The 20,951-nt window shown below is 33.7% G+C and overlaps 1 protein-coding gene across 1 annotated transcript in view; it reads left to right on the top strand.

Annotated features, from left to right (window-relative positions):
• The first annotated feature begins 567 nt into the window (after nucleotides 1-567).
• Nucleotides 568-20,951, top strand: part of LOC106668487 — a 28,669-nt gene continuing 8,285 nt past the window's right edge. The window contains exons 1-2 of the mRNA XM_024226091.1: nucleotides 568-854; nucleotides 7,486-7,692. Of these exons, the coding sequence (XP_024081859.1) occupies nucleotides 7,510-7,692 (183 nt within the window). The 5' untranslated portion in view covers nucleotides 568-854; nucleotides 7,486-7,509. The remainder of the gene's footprint in view (nucleotides 855-7,485; nucleotides 7,693-20,951) is intronic.

The raw sequence follows: 20,951 nt of genomic DNA, 5'->3' as shown, positions 1-20,951 counted from the left end.
TTTTTTATTAAATTAATTTTTTAAAATACCGATTATACCACAACCTCTGGCTTTCAGTGTTTTTTGTGGTATTTATGGGGCTACTATATTAATCAGAATACTATATTAAACTATTGTTTCAAAATGGTTTTTCATATATGTATTTCGTAAAAAATTATTAGAAATGTTGGAATTTTTTTACGTGAAAGGAATCAGTTTCATTACCTAATTACTGTTTTAAAATCTTAGCACCAACTTATTTTGGAGTTTTCATTTCATTTTCGTTTATACATTTCGGTATAAATGATGTATTTATATTAATTTTACAATGAAAACTTGTTTATGAGTAAAAAATCTGTTGATTCCATTTGGATAAAGGTTTTCTTTTGACAAGAAAGTATTAATCTTCTAATTTTTTGTTTTATATATGCAAACTTCTAATTTTCCACGTGGGAAAAGATTACTTATTGACATCTGCAAAATATTTCAAAGTTAGTCCAATATTAGTTTTAAAATTTAGAGGGGAAAAACACCTCTTTAATGCTCAGGAGTTAATGGGAAGTAAGGCGGAGAAGTTAGTTAGATAAAAGATTACCTACTCATTGGTCAAGAAAACACATGTTTATTGTCAAAATTCCAGTGAAATCAAATACAAGACAAGTCAAAAAAGTCAACAAAAAACGGTGAATACCAACGTTCGGTTTACTTTTGGCGAGACAAAGTACAGCCGGGGGACCGAAGGGAATCCATCGCCGTCGCTTGTTACCGTGGACGCTTCCAGAATTGTGTCGCCAGCTTGCCATGGCCTCAAGGAATGCACGAAGACCTCAGCAATACCTGGTGTCACACTACGATTTTCGGTCGAAGGGCTTCACGTAAGTACGACTTAATCTCTTTCTCTCCAAGTCCCCCGGTTATTTTGTCCAGTGGGTCCGGGTCCGAGCTGAGTCACAGCCGTCCCACGCGAATCCTCGCCCCACGCGGCCGTTCGTCCCGTCACAACAGTACCAATCTCGAACCCGGCAGCGATGGGGGTGCCGGCTCACACGATTTTCACGAAACGCACTTTACGAAGGTACGCACTTTGCCAAGGCACGCACATCTGAATATCGGGTCATTTTCGGCGCCGAAAATACTTGTAACATGACAATTTTGACGGATGACTAAAGTGGAAAATTTAATAACCAGGTATCATCTGTTTGTCCATATATGTAGAAAGATCAAGAATTCCTACAATTTTTATTTATTTCAGGGATAAGTTTTTAAATCGGGATCGATTGGGTTTTAATATTATCGACTGTAGCTAGGACATTTTATGAATAGCATTGGTTTATGATCGTAGTCTTATGTATGGATAAATTAATTGAAAGATGTTTATTTCATTGACGGTTCTTACCTTCAACCTTGATTAATTATAATTATAATGAAATATATTAATTGGTCAAGTGGACCACTAAAACTAGAGAATAAATGATAAGGTTCGTATTTATGAATTACATACTTTCACAACAACGATTAAGTACTTAAATACAACAACGACAAAGTATAGCTTAATATAAACATAAAATAAATAATAAAACAAGATGTAGGTATAAATTGAAAATTAAGCTCTCTTAGGAAAAGCCAGAGACTTGTCTTTAGCCCATGAAAAGTTTTTCTTTCCTTTGTAGACAGTACTTAATTCGTGCTTAGAAACGCCTGAAATCGATGTTTTGATCTAATAAGCAACGTTCAAGTGGCAAGTTGCAAAAATCGACTCGCATCCTCCAACGAAAAAACCAACATTTGCAATAGTCGATATAATATTATACTAGTCTTTTTATGTAAGGTCTTGGTTGAGATGAAAAGGTAGTGTTACGAACGGGATTCGAACCCAGGACCTTAGGCTCAATACGCCGCTGCTCTAACTACTTCAAATATCGCGACATCGATCTCCTCGGACACCATCACCCCATCTCAATCTACAATCTTCTTTTTGCCATTTTGTCAAATGTCGTGTAATTAGGATTCGATTCTCAGCGACTTATGAAAATGGCCACGGCGAGCTGTTAGTGATGTGATTACTTCTTTACTTATTATATTAAATCATTCGAATCCCGCTCGTGGCACTAACTTTTTCATCTCAACCAAGACCTCGCATAAAAATAATAATTGATTGAAATAAATTAATAAGGTCAATTATACCACTAAGCATAAATGTATTAATAAAAGTATACGTTAAATACAAAAAAGAACTTTTTGTTTCGTACGACAAAACTTAAGCCCAATGGCAAAGTCTTGATCTTACCAAATTAGAATTGTTGACCTTATTTTTATCTCTCCTGCTTACAATTTTTGAAAAAGCACTTGAAATGGACGAAATCTCTGTTATCAAATGCGCAAATTTCACATAAGAAATTGTAAGCGCCAACAGTCCTCGAACATCCTAAAACATTTTAAAATTAATGATATCAATCATTTTATCGATCTCACAATTCTGAAATGATTGCAAATGTCGACTTACAACCAAACATTTGGAAAACATTACAAAATTGACGATAGCATTATCGAACTTGCACCTCTCGAATGCATTTTGAAAGTGTTTCAATTTCCAGTGGTCGATAAATAGTTATGAACCGAATTTGATACAACAAAGCTAAAACATTTTTTATATGTAACTAAGCCCACGAGCAACGTCCCCCTCTTAGGTTTAGCAAATTGGGTTAATTTTAACATAATGAAATGATATTTATTTACATCTTGTATGCAATCGTGTGCTTACATCCTCCCACACTTTTTCAATGTTCCTATTGACTAAATTTTTCTCACATTAATTGTTAGCAACCAATATTGACTTTATTAGGTATTTATGGCCATGGATTCATGATGAATGGCGTTTACGGTTTTAACAGTGTTTTCACCAACAAACGTTTATAATAGTTCAAGTCGATACTCCAAGTTTAAACTTTTTAAATTCAGAATACATTTTGTGAAGAGATCAAGATATGTGAACCGTATCGTGGTCTATCGGTCAATAACTCGAAGACATCAACATTTATTTGTTTCTTTTTATAGTTATTTGAGAAGAGAAATGAGTAAAAACGACGATAATAGCAAGCGGTCATGTTGGAAAAGGGCAGACAGCACAACTAAGCCCACGCCGACCTCCACTCGAAGTGAACGGACGATGAATGGTCCATGTCGCTGTTTGGTCAAATATAGAAGATTTAATCTTTTACACCCTCTCGAATTAGAATTATATCCTGTATAACAGTCAAACAAGTAAAATATTAAAGGGTTTACGTAACTATTATTTATTTTTTAAATGTGGTTTGTAGGAATCAGTAAACGATTATTTGTGGGATAAACTGTTGTTAACTGGAGGATCACGCCCAACTGGATGCTATAACTAATTCTAGTCTAATTTAGTTAAGAAATTAAACAAGGATAAAATAGAGAAAAATATATAGGTAAATAGATAGAAAATCAGTAAAGAGATAGCCAAATAGAAGAGAGAGAGAAAGAGAGAGAGAGATTGATAGAGTTTTATTTAGCCACGCAGAATTACGTCTTTTGGACCTCTCTTACATACAACATAGATTACAATTTACATATAAACGTGATAATATGAAAAACATTAAATAATCTGCTTTATATACCAATAAAAACACTGTAATAAATAACGTGTGTGGTGTTTAGTGACCGTTAGTCAATATGATTATTCGGAGATCGTGAGATGCGGTCTAGTGTGACGTAGGTTTAAAAAAAAAAATTTCTTTATCATGCCAACGTTTCGATCTTTATTGAGATCATCTTCAGGGCTCAAAGTGTTTGTTTTCTGCCTAATCGTGGCGTCATTCTTGTGTGTCCTGTTGAGAGTGTATTGTATCTCACTGGCACTCTCAACACGACACACAAGAATGACGACACGATTAGGCAGAAAACAAACACTTTGAGCCCTGAAGAAGATCTCAATAAAGATCGAAATGTTGGCACGATAAAGAAAATGTTTTTCTAAAACCTACGTCACACCAGACCGCATCTCACTATCTCCTAATTAAGTAAGTCCTAAGTATTAAATAACATTACTATTTTCAATCGGAATGTGTATTAAAACATAATTTAAAAAAATAATGTCAACAAATATTTGGGAGAAAAAAATTAAAATTAATTGTAGAAAATATTGTAAGAAAAGTGATGAACAAGACTAATTGTAAGTAAAATTAGTGCAAGTAATTCACTTTTGAAGTAATTATTTTTGAGGTTTGTTTTGGATGAATTAGTTTTTTCCAGGTGTTTAATTTCTTTAGGTAATCCATTAAACGCTTCTGCAGTTTGCGGAAGAAAAGAGTTTTATTATCATTATTTCGTTTGTTCTACATGTTGGAATGGCAATATTTTTTTTTCTTTTCTGGCACAATATCTAACTGGCTCATTAAACATTTTTATTTTTTCTTACAGATATATGGGTTGACTCGTTTTTAATATTTATTGAAAATAGTTTAATTTATGTATTGTTGGAAGCCATTTATTCATAAGGTTATAACTTATCACTTACCATATTTAAAGGGAGAGGGAGGGAGAGAGAGAGAGAGAGAGAGAGAGAGAGAGAGAGAGAGAGAGAGAGAGAGAGAGACAGACAGAAAAAAGGAAAGAGAGAAGAGGGAGAGTATTAAATTTTTAATTTTTATGGAAAACATAATCGACTTTCCAGTGTCATTGTCTGCTAAAAATTGACGTAATGTAAGGATATAAGCAGGGTGAGTGAATCAAGCTGTCTCTTTCCTTTATTTTTCATTCATTTCATTTATTTTATCTGGCTTAAACGGGCAGAAGCGGCACTTGCAATATTGGTTTATTCTAGTTTAAGAAAACAATGTACTTTGCTTTTACATATATATAAAAATATGTATACTTTATTGAGCTATGGATAAAACGAGCAGACCATTCTGGACCAAAACCTGCCCCATTATGATGCAATAGCATGTCATTACACTATTTTATCCATAGTTCGCTTTTGCAGCCCTTTTGTAATAATGAAGATAGCAAATCGGAATTTTACATTTTATTCCTTCAGATATCCTCGATGCAATTCTTATCAACTATGGCGTTTAAAGATTGGTAGGGTGCAAGTTAGATAAATGATATGAATTTCATGTTTCCTGACCAATGATTAGGAGGAGCATAGAAAAAAACACCAAATAAGGCAAAAATAAGTACGTAGAATGAAATCAGTCGGAGAATTAGAAGGTTCAATAGGGCAATTGTTGATAATGAGAGAGAGCTAGAGATAGTAAAGACAGATAGAAAAAGAGCCCTCTTCAGCCCACAGACTTTTCATTCTGCCATTTAAAGCTCGTTTGTAACAGAAGATCTGATTTTAGCATGGTCCGATTATCAACCGAGATTTTTACATTTCATAACCATTTCACACTTTCACACTCGGGTTTTTAATTTAAAATTTTAAAATTTGAATGCTTTTTAACTTTAATTACATTATGATGCGAAATTTATCTATTTTTTTATACGGAATATTATTAAAAGACGTGATCTAGTAGTTATTTTATAAAGCTAATAATAGGATATATTTTATCGACTGATTATATCGAAAAGAAAAATTCACTAATTTTAGACAGTCATATTATTAGTCCACCATTTTATCCAGTAAACCATAATTTTCCTTCATCTTTACAAAACTTAAACGATATTAGTTGAAAAAAAATTACAGACGATCAAATTGTACATTTTTACTAAAGTGTTTCTAAATGGACTAATAAGCTTACATCCAGCCTTTATTTAAGCAAGTTGTAAGTTTTGAATGGCAAAATTAACTGTTAAAAATCTCATATTTCGAAATATTGGTTTGAAAAAGTGTTTTAACACTTTTTTATAAAACAATAAAGTTATCATTATGATTTGTTACAATTAATTCGGAACATTTCAATTCTACAAAAGTCCACGATCTCTTTTTGAAATATGATAAATTAGTGTATACGAAAATATGAATTTTATTTTGTTTATACTTCATTTATGTACATGTACAACTATATACATATTGCATATGTATAGTATTGTATGTACATTATGTACGAACAGCAAATTGGATTTCTGTTTGTGAGTGTCTCACTTTTAGAAAGAGTAGTCTTTTAATGTAGTCTTTGAATATTGGAATATTTTACTGAGCAGAAAACTAGGCTCCCGTACATCTTTGTAGGGTTGAGTAGGTAAATTTGTGTTGAAAGTTTTGATTTTAATGATAATTTTGACTGTCGGTTCGGTAGGTAATAAAGCATTTTAAATTGTTTATGTATGTTTATTTTAATCGTATATGTGGAGTCCGACTAGACTTCTGTTAAATTAAATTACAGGTTTGTTATATATCCTAGGACAAGCGTCACAACGGAGTGAAAAGGTGCTGTGTTGTTACTTTGTGGAGTACACTTTTTTTCCAAACATTGTTCCATTTTTGTTCCATTGTTGGCATGTGGTTTTGTAATATGGTTGTATAGAAGAGGGGTTACTTGTTAATACCGCGGTGTCATCTGCGTATGTGGCAGTAAGTGTATTCTGATTTATGGGCATATCAGAAATGATAATCGTATACAACAGCGGAGCGAGTATTCATCCCTGGTCACTTCTGCAATCACAGTCTCTGATCTGGTTCACTGCGAAAAATCTCCACTTGAGATATGATTGTATAGTCATATCTGATTATGGTCTGGGGTTATTTATTATTTTATTCAGTTATTAATTATTTTAATTCGTATAATAGCCCTTTATGCCATACTTTGTCGAAAGCCTGAGGAAAAAACACTCCAATCGCGTACAGTTTCTGCTCGAGACATGAAGTAATGAAATTGTAACTGTGAAGGTGATGAGAAGTACAGTGATGTATTCCAAAGCCAAATTGATGGCCTGGTAAGATGTTCGAAATAGCAATGGAGATAATTCACTTATGAATTTTTCGGATAATTTTTACGCACCGGGTAACAAACAAATAGAACCCTAAGATGAGCTTAAATTTTTATGTAGCTTTGGAATCATTTTAATATAAGAAAGTTTCCATTATACGGGAAATAGTATAGTTCTCAATAATGCATTAAATCAAGACGGCAGGAATACAACAGGTTTTTTGGGAAGTTTTTGAAAACTTCAGCTGTTATCAAATCATATCAGTTGATTTTTTTAATATGTACTACGAACTTCAAACAATTGTTATTTAATTAACCTCCCTTACATCTTAAATGTCTTTTATGCAATATTGAATATAAGATGATAGTCCGTGTTTCAATTAAAAAATAGGGTGTAATAAATAAAATAAAACAATATAAAAGGGTTTTATTTTTATTTCCTTACTAAATGTTTCCTAGCAATAAAAAGATTGTACTTGCAAGACTGGTCGAGGTTATGTCTTTAACATAGACTATTTTTCAACATAGAAAAAGTTAGGCATGTGCAAAAAAATATCAAATACAGAAGTATGCCGAAGAATATAAGATTTCCTTGAGTTTAGAAATTTTCTCGTAGGTACTTGTTGCTGGTAACATCCAAATGGGAAATCTTACATCGTACATTGGTGTTGAAAAGTTGGTACCCCTGGTCCGTTTCGCACGAAAGATCTCAGGAGTGAAAGCGGCACTAGCAAGATCAGTCACAGTAGCTGGTGTGCCTAGCTCGATGAGACCACATCACCGTCCTCGCACGACTCCGACTCATGGATTACTAAAAACAACGGTAAAACAACTAAAAGTGAAATTATTCTTTAGAGTTGACTGTCATTCCTTTGCGTTTGAATATGGTCCGAATTCAATTTTTCCCATTTATGAAGTTCACTGGATATCGCTTTTCCTGTTTAGTTTCGCTCCCTTTTAATGGAACTGTGTCTAATCAATCGGTCAATTTATTCTGCTGGAGACAAAAACGTCAATTATCTCATAGCCGAACGTGCATAACGGTGAATTTTCTTCGGTTTTGCGATTGCGAAATAATAAATGCAGAAAATCAACTTTGAACAACAAAAATGTTCGATAACTATTTACAAAGAAAGTCTTGAAATTGCTTATATAAACAATTATATATTCAGGCTGGTAGTCTGATTGTCTAAACCAATTTAAAATTCGGATTTTACTTTTAACTCTCGCAACCACAATGAAAAAACAAAAACAAATTTAATTGTTATCTGCTAAGTTTTCGACCTATTGTAAGGTCATCATCAGGCAAAACGATCTTAAAGATGTATATAAATAGACAAAATTAATTTTTTAATAAATGGCTTCAAATTTCTCTGAAGATAGCCCAATTATCTCGCCAAGTTTTCCAATATGAGAAATCATTTGGAAAATTCATTTCCTAGGGTGAAGTTGATGTAGCTTTGTAATACTGGAAGAAAAGTGGTTCAGACATCCTTTACTTATCAAGATAGTACTGACTGTTAACAACCGTCTGCAATAATGCTTCATAAATTGTGATCTCTGCTGTAAAAAGCTTCGTCTCAAAACCAGACAAATGTTAATCTAGATCAATCTTCAAAAAATCGTTTAAAAGTCGGAATTCTTCGCTTATATTATATAAACTTATATAATATATTTGTGTTATATGGTGTAAAATTGCTGATGGACAAAAAATGGTAGTTCTAGGTTTCTTTGCTTAACTGGTTTCTATTTATCCATAGACATTGGTTTTAATTTTTTGAAGAACTCCAATATTGTTTCTCTTTAGTCAAATGAATGCATTTCGGACTAATTCTAATTACCCCCTTCAGCTGACGATGTTTCGGCTTACACTCCTGTATTTAGGTCTAAAGTAATATCCCAAGTTAACATGCTCTAAATTTTAAAATTTACAATAAAACATTTTATAAAATGGCTCCGGTATAAATTGTCTAATAACATTATTATTTGAAATAAAAAGTCTGTACATCTTCAACAAGCGAAAAATAGCGGACCCACACTGTACACTGTATGGATAAATTAAATCAAATTAAAATAGAATATACACTTAATGTTTCTTCGGGGTTATTTGCCATTCAAAGCAAAAAATTCTGTTTTATCTAAGTTCTAATTATTTTACTATTAACGCTTTATATGTAGGACTTCAGTTAGCAAAATGTGTTTAATGAGGAATGATGTTCATTCAAACCTTTAGTTTTTTGTAAATTTTTGTGAAATTAACTGAATAAAGGCTAATACACTTTTACTCTCGGTCGTGGAACAATGCCACCACTATTCCTACATCATATCCCTTCTTACCACGTCCGTTACCTTGGGATGTACATCGACAAAAGACTTGGAATCCACATACAAGACTAAAAAAAGCAAGAACGGACTAGACGTTACACATCATCCTCATTATTACGAGACAAACGATCTGACGTTTCACAATAAACGATAATATAGTACGATAATAAAGACCATTGGACGTACGGCATTGAACTGTGGAGTTCAACCACACTTTCGGATAAATTATGACCTATTAAATAGTCGTGATATCTTAAATGATCTTAATATGTAATTTAGAAGTATTTTAATAAATTCGTGATGTAGGGTACATTAAATTTAATTGGCCGTACTTTTTGTCTGGATGTCAATTACTTTGACTGAGCTGCAGTGTTGGGCATATGCATTTGATCAAAAAATTTGTTGATGACTTTCTTTAACCGGAAGAATAAGAGAGCATCTCAAAGGATAAGCTTTCTACATGGTCTACCACATGTTTTGTTTTTACTTTTCATGAATAGTCAGTCAGTGCATCGGTTGCAATGCATCGATTTCTACGCTGGAAGAAAGTTAAAAATTCTTTGTCGAATAACAAAGCTCAACAGGTTTTCAGTAGATTAGTACATTGTAGTTTTCCGTAAAGTTGAAAGTTTTGATTGAACATTGTTTTCAAATGCAAAACGTTGTATTATTCTTTTATAAATTGTCATTTACTTTCTGCACCTTCTTTAGTGGTTTTTTTGAACTAATAGCTTCTTTCTAGATTAGGCCAGGCTTAAATTTTGACCTCGAAAGTATAAACGAGATGTGATTCGAGTTCTTTGTTACCGTGAACAATAAAATATGTTACAACTGCTGACAGAAAAAAAAACAAAATACATCGCATCAGTTGTTTCTCGAGTGTTCTGTTTTTAGAGTAAAAAGAAATTGGCTATTATGTTTCCATAGTTGATTTAACCTTTCGTGTACTGTCGTCTTTGTTCTGAATCGGTTGGAGTTTTGATTTTTGAGGAAGTGGCCGCAATTGGGACGCCGTCGTAATGTCTCCGAAACCAGGGAGGACACGCTGCTCTGGTAAACAGGAAAATTGCTTCATGTTCTTCAAACCTTGAAGAGCCCTGAAGCCCGACATGTGCCAGAATCTGTCCACGTACGCGCCGACGACTCGTCGAGTCTAGTTTTTCGCCTGCTATGATTTCCGTTTTTTTGAGAGGCTTTTGTCAACTGTCTTGTTATGGATAAATTGTAATTACAAAGCGACACATGGCCATGAGAGCTGCGAGATATAAAACAAAATCACATGATCAACTTCCGGCCTTGTATAACAAAGTTTTCAAATCCCAACCCCTGTTTTTTTCGGCTTTTCGTAAAAAAGACTCTGTGAATCTTAACCGGCTTTTTAAAACGTATTCATGTTCGCCATATCTTTCTCACAAGTAAGTATTATAAATAAATAATTTAGAGTAGAATTAAAGTAATATTCATAGTATTTTAATATTTAATTCTCACCATTAACAACCAAAAAAATATTAAAATGCTTATTATTTATTGGTAATAACGCTGTTTACCGCCAATATTAAATATAAATCAACCCTCATATGTTACCTGACCAAAATTAGTACCATTTTTCTAGTCTCTGAAGTTCAATGAAACTCGATTAATAATCCCCTTTCACGGATATGGGCATAATGGCCCATTATTAGCCCGCTCCGATATCTGGAAATTGTGGAGGAATAGGCCTGGGAAATGGGGAATCGCTGTGGTCAGGTTTTGGAAACGTCAATTACCTCTTAATCCAATTCCCATTAGTTTTTCATATCTCTACCTCTTTCCCTCATTTTCCTTCTATTTCCTTAAAATTCCAACTGGAGAACGGACAATTGGGTCTTGTAAGAGGAATTTTGATAAGTTCTTAATATCAGTACAACAAATCCATTTGATCACTCCAGATCAAGGTATGGAGTTGAAGAAGAAAGCAAATTCAGTTGTTCCTGCTAAACTTTCGACCTAAGACATATTTTAAAAAGTTTTGACCTGATGATGACCTTAAAATAAAAGCTTGACAACAATTGAATTTGCTTTCTTCTTCAGAGTGTTCGTGAGTGAAAAAGAAGTCGATGCTAATGCTGAAATCCAATCGAAATTGGTAAATAGATAAAATGTAAGATCTATTAATTAATGATATCCCTATAATTAAAAAGCTAGTTGAAAAATCATTACATGCAATCTCAAATAGATATTGTTGGATGTACAAATAAGGTAATATTGTGTGTCTTTTTGGGGGCTTTGCTCCCCCTCACTCCCGTTTCACTTTCACTCTCTCTTCTCTCTCTCCCTTTTTCTCTTTCTCTCACTCTCTCTCATATTCTCTCTATTTATCTATTACTTTAGTTATGTTTCACCCACATTTTTTCTCAAAATAACACGCGCACAAACACGTACACCAACCACCCTCTCTACCTCTGTTTTCCATTAAAAAAAATAAAAATATTCTCTCTTTCTCTCTCTCCCTCCCTCTCTTTCTCTCTCTCTCTCATATTCTCTCTATTTATCTATTACTTTAGTTATGTTTCACCCACATTTTTTCTCAAAATAACACCCACAAACACGTTCACCATTCACCCTCTCTACCTCTGTTTTCCATTAAAAAAATAGAAATATTCTCTCTCTCCCTCCCTCTCTTTCTCTCTCTCTCTCTCTCTCTCNCAAACACGTTCACCATTCACCCTCTCTACCTCTGTTTTCCATTAAAAAAATAGAAATATTCTCTCTCTCCCTTTCTCTCTCTCCCTCCCTCTCTTTCTCTCTCTCTCTCTCTCTCACTCTCTCTCTCTCTCTCTCTCTCTCTCTCTCTCTCTCTCTCTTTCATATTTTCTCCTTCGGTCTATCTCTATTTATCTGTAACTCTAGTTATATATCATTTACTCATATTTTTTTCAAAATAACACACAAACACCTACACCAACCACTCTCATTATATTTCTTCCTCTATCCCTCTTTCTTTCTCAGTCCTCTTTTAAATTTTTAACCATATATTTTACCTATAACCAACTTAGACGTTGGATGTAAGAGTGGTCAAGGCAGAGCAAATCAAATTTTTCTATATCTCTATCTATCTATATATCAATCAATGTCATTTCTATGTCTCTATATTCTCTCTCACTTTCTCTCTCTCTCTCTCTCTCTCTCTCTCTCTCTCTTTCTCTCTCTCTCTTTCTCTCTCTCTCTCTCTCTCTTTCTTTCTCTCTCTCTCTGTCTCTTTCTCTTTCTTTTTTTCTTTCTGCGTATCTCTTTGTTTTTCCCCAAAATCACTAACAATCTATCCACTACGTAATTCCATTTAATTAGTACATCCTCTTAACTCTCTCGACCTTTTTTCTGACAGTCGTTTTAATTTTGCCAAAACAAATTTTTTGAATAATTGAAAATGATGGTCCTTGGTCACAAACTGGTATCGCAGTGATCCGGATTTCGAGCTGTAATCGCTCATCAGTCAATGCAAGTTAAATAAAAGTTACAGCTTTGCAGTTCGTCGTAAAACTTAAGCAGCAAAGTCCCAGTTTGCGAGTAGAACCATACTTTCCAATTATTGAATTGATTTATTCACACCATCATAACCACTTTTTGATTTTTCTTTGATGTTTTGCACCTTATCTACGTTTAAGTTAACACATATAAAAAAATCAGTAACTGCAAATATGAATAGATTTTAATTCAATATTCATAAATTTCAAAACTATGCAGAGCTTTTGGATTCTGTGCAATAGTTAGCCTTCTGCCTAAAAACAAATCTCCACCCTCTGGGCAAAACTGCATAACTCAAATTTTGGCAAAATGAGCTAAGTGTACATTCCAGTAAGTCTTAAGGCATGATAGTACAATTCCAGAAAAAAAGTTTCCATTTGAACGCAATGTTCCTTTTTAAATATCTGAAAAATTTACGTTAACATTTCGATAAAATACTTGTTTATCTGTAAACTCGAGTAACTCATAAACTAAAATAGCATAATCTATATCCTATAAAGTATGTTGTTTTTACCTACCCTGCTTGCATCAGCATTTTTTCGTTGATAATTTTAAATTATTGCGGTATCTCATCTATAATATATAGTGGTTTTTTATTCAACCTAACGTAGTTTACGTGAATAACTGCACAAGTGGTAGTACAATAAACGAAAAGTGCACTAAATCTATGTTAAAACCAAGAATATGTCGGTGCATAATATGAAATATTTAATGAAAAGTCAAGATTTAATTAAACAAACTAAAAAACTTATTTACCAGGGTAACTACGTACAAAGGTGGTTAAAATGTGAGCACAATAACAAAACGTTACTACAACTGTTGAATTTGTACTAAAGGTCTTAAATTTAAAATTGCAATCATTAAAATTTGTGCCTTTAACTTATCTAGTTTTGCTCCTAGAGTACAAAAATACTCTTATGATTTACTAATTTTTATTCTTCAATATTCGTTCAATCATTTATTTGTGTTGATACCCTTCTTTTGTTCATATTCCTTACTTCTTTTCTAACCTGTTATGGCCAGTGGTTGTTGACTTTCCTTGTCATTTTGTAAAATACCAAATCCGAATGTTAAAACTCCGGGATGTCAAACGATTCCTCCCCGAATGGGCTTAAAAGGCATCGGTTACCATATGCGGCTGGTCGGACCTTGCATAACCCTCTCTTAACCCGATTGCTGACGGATTTGCTCCATTGGATTAAAACGGAAAGTCAGGATAGTTTCAAACCGAAGTGTTAGTGTATCGTTTCTTAACAGGATCAAGCCTACCTACATTGAACGGAATTTGCTGTAACTTATTTTCTTTCTGAATTGTTCTAAAAGTTTTGTTATCAAAGGTAAAAATCCGTGAGCATTTGTTTACGTATAGCAAGATTGTTTATTCCAGTGTTGTAGAATCAAGGAGTATTTGAAACATTATAGATTTATATGTCCGCAGTTCTGATCGCCCATGATCATCCCTGTCGGCTCATCTCTCTGTATTTTTCGATTAAACGTATATCGAAATTTCACCATCTTCAGTACATAACCCTTGCCCATCGCCTAAAAAGGTATTTAATAAATATTTAATACTATTCTTACCTGTGGTCATCGTTGATTGAGAAGTTTAATATTTATGGCCGTTTATTGTGTTTGATGTTGAAAGTGACTTTCCAATCGACTGCTTTAGTAAATGTCAGAAACTTAGAATTGCAATAATCTTTTCCGGGTGTCCCTGAGATTTTTCTTATATATTCACCATTCGTGCAAATAAAATAACTATATGTGTATTTTATTTTACTTGAAATTATTATTTGTATTGCAAAAGTATAAATTTTGTCTTTAATAGCAATGATTATTAATTACTTAAAATAGCAGAGCTTTTTTTTTAAATCCAACTCTCATCTTTATGACCAACCCAAGGACGAAAGATGATTTTATAAAAAAAATTCAAATTTTTCACAAATCTCTCGATTTCATTTCATTCTTCATTTCATCTTTCACGATCCTCAAATAATCATTTTTCACAAAGCAGCACTTAGCCAGAATTTATATGAAAGCGAGTAGCTAAGAAACAGCATCATCAATATCATCATTATGATCTACCTTCATTTTCTTTTGTTGAAATTCTCTTGAACAAAGAAAGTTCCAGCTCCAAAATCTTTTGTTCAAACGCTCTTGAATAACGAAAGTTCAAGCTCCAACATCTCATACCATCCTGTGTTCATTTTGAATTTCAGATTGTTTAAAACTTTTCTGAATTATGGTATAGTTCACTAGGTGATTCGGAAATTCTTTTTTAAATTTAAATTTGAACTTTTTATTGGGGCAATATAAGAGATACTGTTACAACATATCGTCATTTTGGTTTTCAACGATTTCCGTGTTCATCAATTTTAAACCAATTGACCCCTTTTATTCTGTTTATATAGCAAATAAAATATCGGTTTGGGGAATGTCGCGTGTTTAAATCCGAGATTGTCAAGATAACTATTATTCATTGACGTACAACATTGACTGCGCGGGAACGCAATATCTAAATTTCATGCCGATTATTTCAGCTTGAAGGTCCAAAAAACATTCTCCTTTCCTCGGTCGTTATTCAAGCAAACCCATATAAAAAAAAATCTCATCGCCGATATGAAGAAATTTTGTAGCAATCGGGACGGTGTCACATCCGTGGAACATTCATTATCTCCGGAGGACATTCGGTTTCTCCACCAGACCGTGGCATCGGAGAAAAATTTCCCAACTTAATGTATTTCTGATATTTTATGAAATATTTCTGCACAACACAATATCAAAATTTGATTATCGATATTTAAAAAAACGTAAACTTGCATTATATTGAAAATAATCAGTTACTGAGGTTTTGACAAGCTTGTAATAATTAATAAATAATTTGGTAATTGTATATAATTTATTAAGAAATAAATATTACTATATAAATATTAATAACAGAATATTAATTTTACTGCAATTAAACAAATGTTTTCACGTGCATGATCAATTCAAAAACAAAAAACTTTGAAGTCGTTCAAAACAGTTTCGTTTAAAATATACAGTACATACCAACAGTGAAATAGTCATGTTGATATGATGAAAACTATTCTGATTTGGGAACCCATTTTTATGTATCATCTAATGATGTTCATCATTACGATAGTCATTTTTATCAACGAAGTTATCATTTCTATTTATATGTTTTCAAATATACGATTTCCACTTGCATTACTTCAAGTGGCCATTTACAGCAAATTCAAAACTGATGGATGATGATTTCAATTTCTATGACGTAAGATTAAATTTGTACAGTCGTAAAATAGAATGGAACGGTCGTACATTTCGTGTCCACTCTACTAAGTTAAATGCATTAATTTATTGATGGTGTTAGATTGTGTTGGATGATGATGGTGTTAGCAACTAGACTGTTAGTGGTTGTGTGATATCATTTGTTGTAATGATGTTTAATATGAAAAGAAAAATTGTCCTTAGTTCCTCATCAAACGATTCATTGCCAATTGTACGCCAAACCAATGGATGAATGCCATTGACCAAATGTATATTTGATGATGATGGTGTCAGCAATTAATTTGTCAGTTGTTTGAGATCATTTGTTCCATTGATATTTACGATCAAACTTAAGATAGTTTCTCATCCAATGGATCATTTCCATTTGCTTTCCAACCGATTAATGATTGCCATTTGTTACTAAATTTATGTTTGATGATAGTGTTAATAATTAGTTTGTCGTTTGCTGTATGCTAAATATTTACGATAAAATGTGAGATTGTTATTTTGTAGTTCTTAATAAAATGAATTCATTTATATGCCAATGAATGGTCATTTTTTATTAACTAAACTTATGTCTGAAGAAGATAGTTTAAGCAATTAGTTTGTCATTTGTTGTATGATTGATATTTACTATCTGACGGAGAATCATCATTAGTTTCTCATCAAATGCATCCAATGGATGATTGTCATTTGTTAATCAATCAATTTATGTTTGATGATTATAGTGTTAGCAGTTTGTCATTTGTTGTACGATTGATATTTACCATCCAACGGAAAATTGTTATTAATTTCCCATTTGCATAGCAACCTATGGACACGATATTATGATTAGAGCCCGGATAGTATGCAATAAAGTTCCTCAAATGGACCATACAATATGCACTAATAAAACCTTAACTATGCAATATTGTATGCACTAAAAAACTTGAAAGTATACAGTATAATTCACACGAAAAATAAATAAATAAATACTTAAAATACACGGCATGGATATCAGTTACATCACCCAATTAATAATTTGTTATACTAATTTTTTTTTATTTAGTACGTATTCATTTTTGAAGATAATAGGTCAGAAAATTGCTCCCACAACATTACTTTAAAACATACAAAATAAATAATTACGCTTAATTAGGTTTATGATCTGAATTCAAATTAACAATGGAAAATATTTCAGAGTTAGTTTCTCTGAAATTTATCACAGAATTTATCGCTCTAAAAATATTTGGATGTCTAAAAGAATTTTCACTTCAACAGAGGTGATGAAAACATACTTGTAGGAACTTAAAATAACTTGATTCCCTTTGTTCCAAATAATCAGGTCACTTGTTTTAGAATTTTCGACGTTTTTAATAACTTCCATTAGGCTACGATAGTTTTTGAGAATATCTTTCTGTATGCAATTTACTCCAAAACCCAATCAAGCATCTGGACGTCCGGAAACATGTTCCTAAACTTAGTTGGAACCTTTATTTTCAATTCCGGGAAAAATTTTAATCAACTAACAGTGTTTTAATTGGCGCTAATGGACGAAACGAAGTCAATTCGACGGAGCCAATTAGGCAATTCATTAAAGGTTTGATTCATAACTAGTCTAAAAGTAAAAAATAGGTTCATTCGTCATTGTAGGGAAAAAGATGACCTTAATAAGACGGAAATGCATTGGCCATTAGGGCAAATTGTTTTTATTTTCTTCGTGCATGACTATAAATAACAATTGCAGAAAAACGAACTGTTGATGCCTTTGTTTATTCTTAAAATTTATACTGTTACGAACTATTGGTACATTTAGTATGTTTCGAAATTCTGAAATTTCAGCATTTTTTTTATATTTTAATAAACTCTTACATGAAAATTTAAGTTTTTTAAATGAACAGTTGCATGTGCTATACGCAGGTGTTAACGATTGAGACAAAACTGTAGTTCACCATGGTATAAGGACAGTTCAAAACACCCAGGAAGTTTTCTTCTTTCTGTTATTCAAAGTTTCTTGTTAATTTTCCCATTATAACCAACCCGGCTGTCATTCGTCGTGGCGCGTTATCGATTGGCCAGGTGTCGATGGATCCTTCGTTTTATTCGGCCAGGTCGGAAGACCTGACAACATCGGTTGCCATAGGACCTTGGTTGTTGGCCGGCGACCCCTCCGCTCTTCTGCTGCGCGATTGATCCGTCTTGGCAGAGCCGGTGCTCCCCTGTGCCAGTCTTCTTGCAGTCGTCGGCCCGCTTGGAGCAGGACGGCGAACAGGCTTGGCGAATATCTGCGACTCCTGGCCCACCGTGATGCCTGCCAAATGGGCCGATTCTCGGACTGGCTCCGTCGTCGAACGTCGTTCTGCCTACCAGGGTCTGGCCATCACGGGAAAAAGAGGGTCACACCACAAGAGGACGGGCCGTAAGTTGACCGAAGTCCCTGAGGAACATGGGAAAATATTCTTTTTTTGTGTTGAAAAGTGTGAAGTTTGATCGAAAAACAGCCTTAGTCGAGATTGATAGGGAAAACGAACTTCCAACATGCTTTATCTTCTTAAGTCTTCAGCCACCATTTTTTTTACCCCGACTACACAAAATCGCAGAAAACTTCTAAATAAAAGCACAACTTAATTTCTGAGTTACCACAATTTGCAAAGAAATCAAATTTTATCTGAAATCTTTATAATTATTACATATTACCAAAAGTTTACAAGGTCTAAAAAATAATACAAACAAAATGAATTCAAAAGCATCTACTGAAGTCGTAGCGAATTATACTCAATGGAACTTAGTAAATAGTGACTTGATCCAGTCCCAAAAAACCTCTAAATATTCACACTTCTATAGTTTTTAGTCGTGCAACAAGTCTTCTTGTTAACATTTTACCAATTCGAAATGGTTTTCAGTTATTTTGCTCGAAGGGCTAACTGCTAAGCTCGAAAAGCTGGGAAGTTTCATTTTTATTTTGGAACGTTGTAAAACTTGATTTTTCGTTAAGGGGCATTTCTGATTTGACCAGTCGTAATACGAGTTATAAAAATAAATAATGAAAAGTGAACTTTAGATTTTTTCACAGTTATTGTATCTGACTAAAACTTTGTTCACCTTCAGAGATTTATAAATAAATCCTGTCGATGAAGTAGGTAGAATAAGTCTCATGAATGCGCTAACTTGAACTAGTTAGTTTTGATAACTGAGAAAGAACTATTTTCGCTCTTCGATCAAGCGTGGAAGATTCAACCTGACGGCGTTCGAGTGAAGCCTGGCATGAAATTAAAAATTAAAACGTTAATTGGTTAAAAAAACAACCGATCGTGTAAAATAAATCTTTTTGCATGGAAATAGGTCGGAACAGCAGAATCGTCTTCTAGATTGGCAGAGAAAGCACGATTTTTAGATTGCGCTACAAGGACGCTTGTCATAGGCAAACGGTCATCTCCTGTTGATTCGGCAATTCAAAAAGCTCCGTCCTTGTCTGACTGACATATCTTAACGATTATTTATAGTTTATTGTATATTTTAAAAATTTATTTCGAATTTTAAAAAATTCTCTTTGGTCAAATACACTGATGGGAAAAATTAACGAATCAACAATATATTTTAATCTATTAAGGTTTATTCGTATTTTGCGTACCAAAAATAGGTTTGGTTGTAAAACAACACATTTGAAAAGAAAATGTTTATTACCTACTTCTAAAAATAAAAAAGTTAATCCGAGTATTTCCATCCAAAACGCCTTTGCATTCCTTGGAAAAGATTTCTGATAAAATCCTGAGGCATTCTTTCCCAATCATCAAGAACAGCTTTCCAACTCTTCTGGGGTGTTATGGCCAAGGATTCACTGTCGTACTCGTCGCTTAAGTTGGTCTCAAATGTGTTCGATTGGGTTCATATGTGTACTTCGAGCTGGCCACAACAGGCACTCAATTCCATCCTCATTCAGATAGTCATTCACAATATGTGCTGTCTGGGTCCTGGCATTATCCTACATTAGCAAGAGTATCTTCTCACTGAGTGGAGAGCAAATAGCACCACGTGTTTTTCCATTATCTTCTAAGTAGTTATGTGAATTAGAGATCGTCTCACACGTCAACCAATTCGGTGCGGGCGTCCAAGGAAATGCCACCCCAGAACATCAATGACCCACCGTGAAATGCCACCTGAGGAACCACTCAGCAAGGGGCGTACCTTTCTCCTGAGCGTCTCCATATGAAATTGCGCCCCTCTGAAGATTTGTAGCAGACTCTCACCTTACCTGTAAAGAACTGAAGCCTGGTGTTTTTTGAGCTGTGGTACGAAGCAGTCCATGAGCCGGGTGCCGGGCGTTAGGTGAGGTTATTTTTATTGAGCCTTTTTTTTTACAGTCCTGGAGGAAATCAAAACATTTCGGACTCGTCTTATCAAATTTCTTATCTTATTTCCCGTAATGCTGCGGCTCCATAGTGCCTGATGACGAATGAATCCATCGTCTCTCTAGTTTGTAGACCTAGGTCCTGGCGTTCTATTGAGAACCCCTGTTTTCTCTGAAGCTCCAAAGATCCCTTCTCATTGTACAGTGATTTTCATTCAATCTCCTGGAGACTTCAGCAGGTGACTGTCTCCATTCTCTAATAATATTATAACCCCGACTATCATACTCACTCGAATGCCTGACCGGAGCCATTGAAAAAGATTTAAGAATAATATCAAATAAAATCGACGAAAAAGATTAACTGAAAATTTTCAGGTGTAGCAGAGTGGAAGGGCATAATGATAATTTATGTGTAAATGGGATTAATCAGTACAAAAGTAAACAAAGCAATATTTACTGTTTATTTTGAAGTGATAGCTCCTAATTACTTTTAACTAATGTAGAAAGATAATTTATACTAAATATATTGAATGGTGCGTTAAATATGTCCATCATTAGTGTATTATTCAAAACCTACATATTTCAACATTGCTCATTCGATCAGGTCTCTAAGGTCTATTGTCTATTCTTCTGTCTTCTGCTAAGTACTGTCTATG

The sequence above is a fragment of the Cimex lectularius genome, unplaced genomic scaffold, assembly GCF_000648675.2.
Source record: "Cimex lectularius strain Harlan isolate CLEC.00 unplaced genomic scaffold, Clec_2.1 scaffold144, whole genome shotgun sequence".
Classification (NCBI taxonomy): domain Eukaryota; kingdom Metazoa; phylum Arthropoda; class Insecta; order Hemiptera; family Cimicidae; genus Cimex; species Cimex lectularius.
Note: the sequence above shows the minus strand (reverse complement) of the source record. Positions and strands in the feature narration are given on the sequence as shown.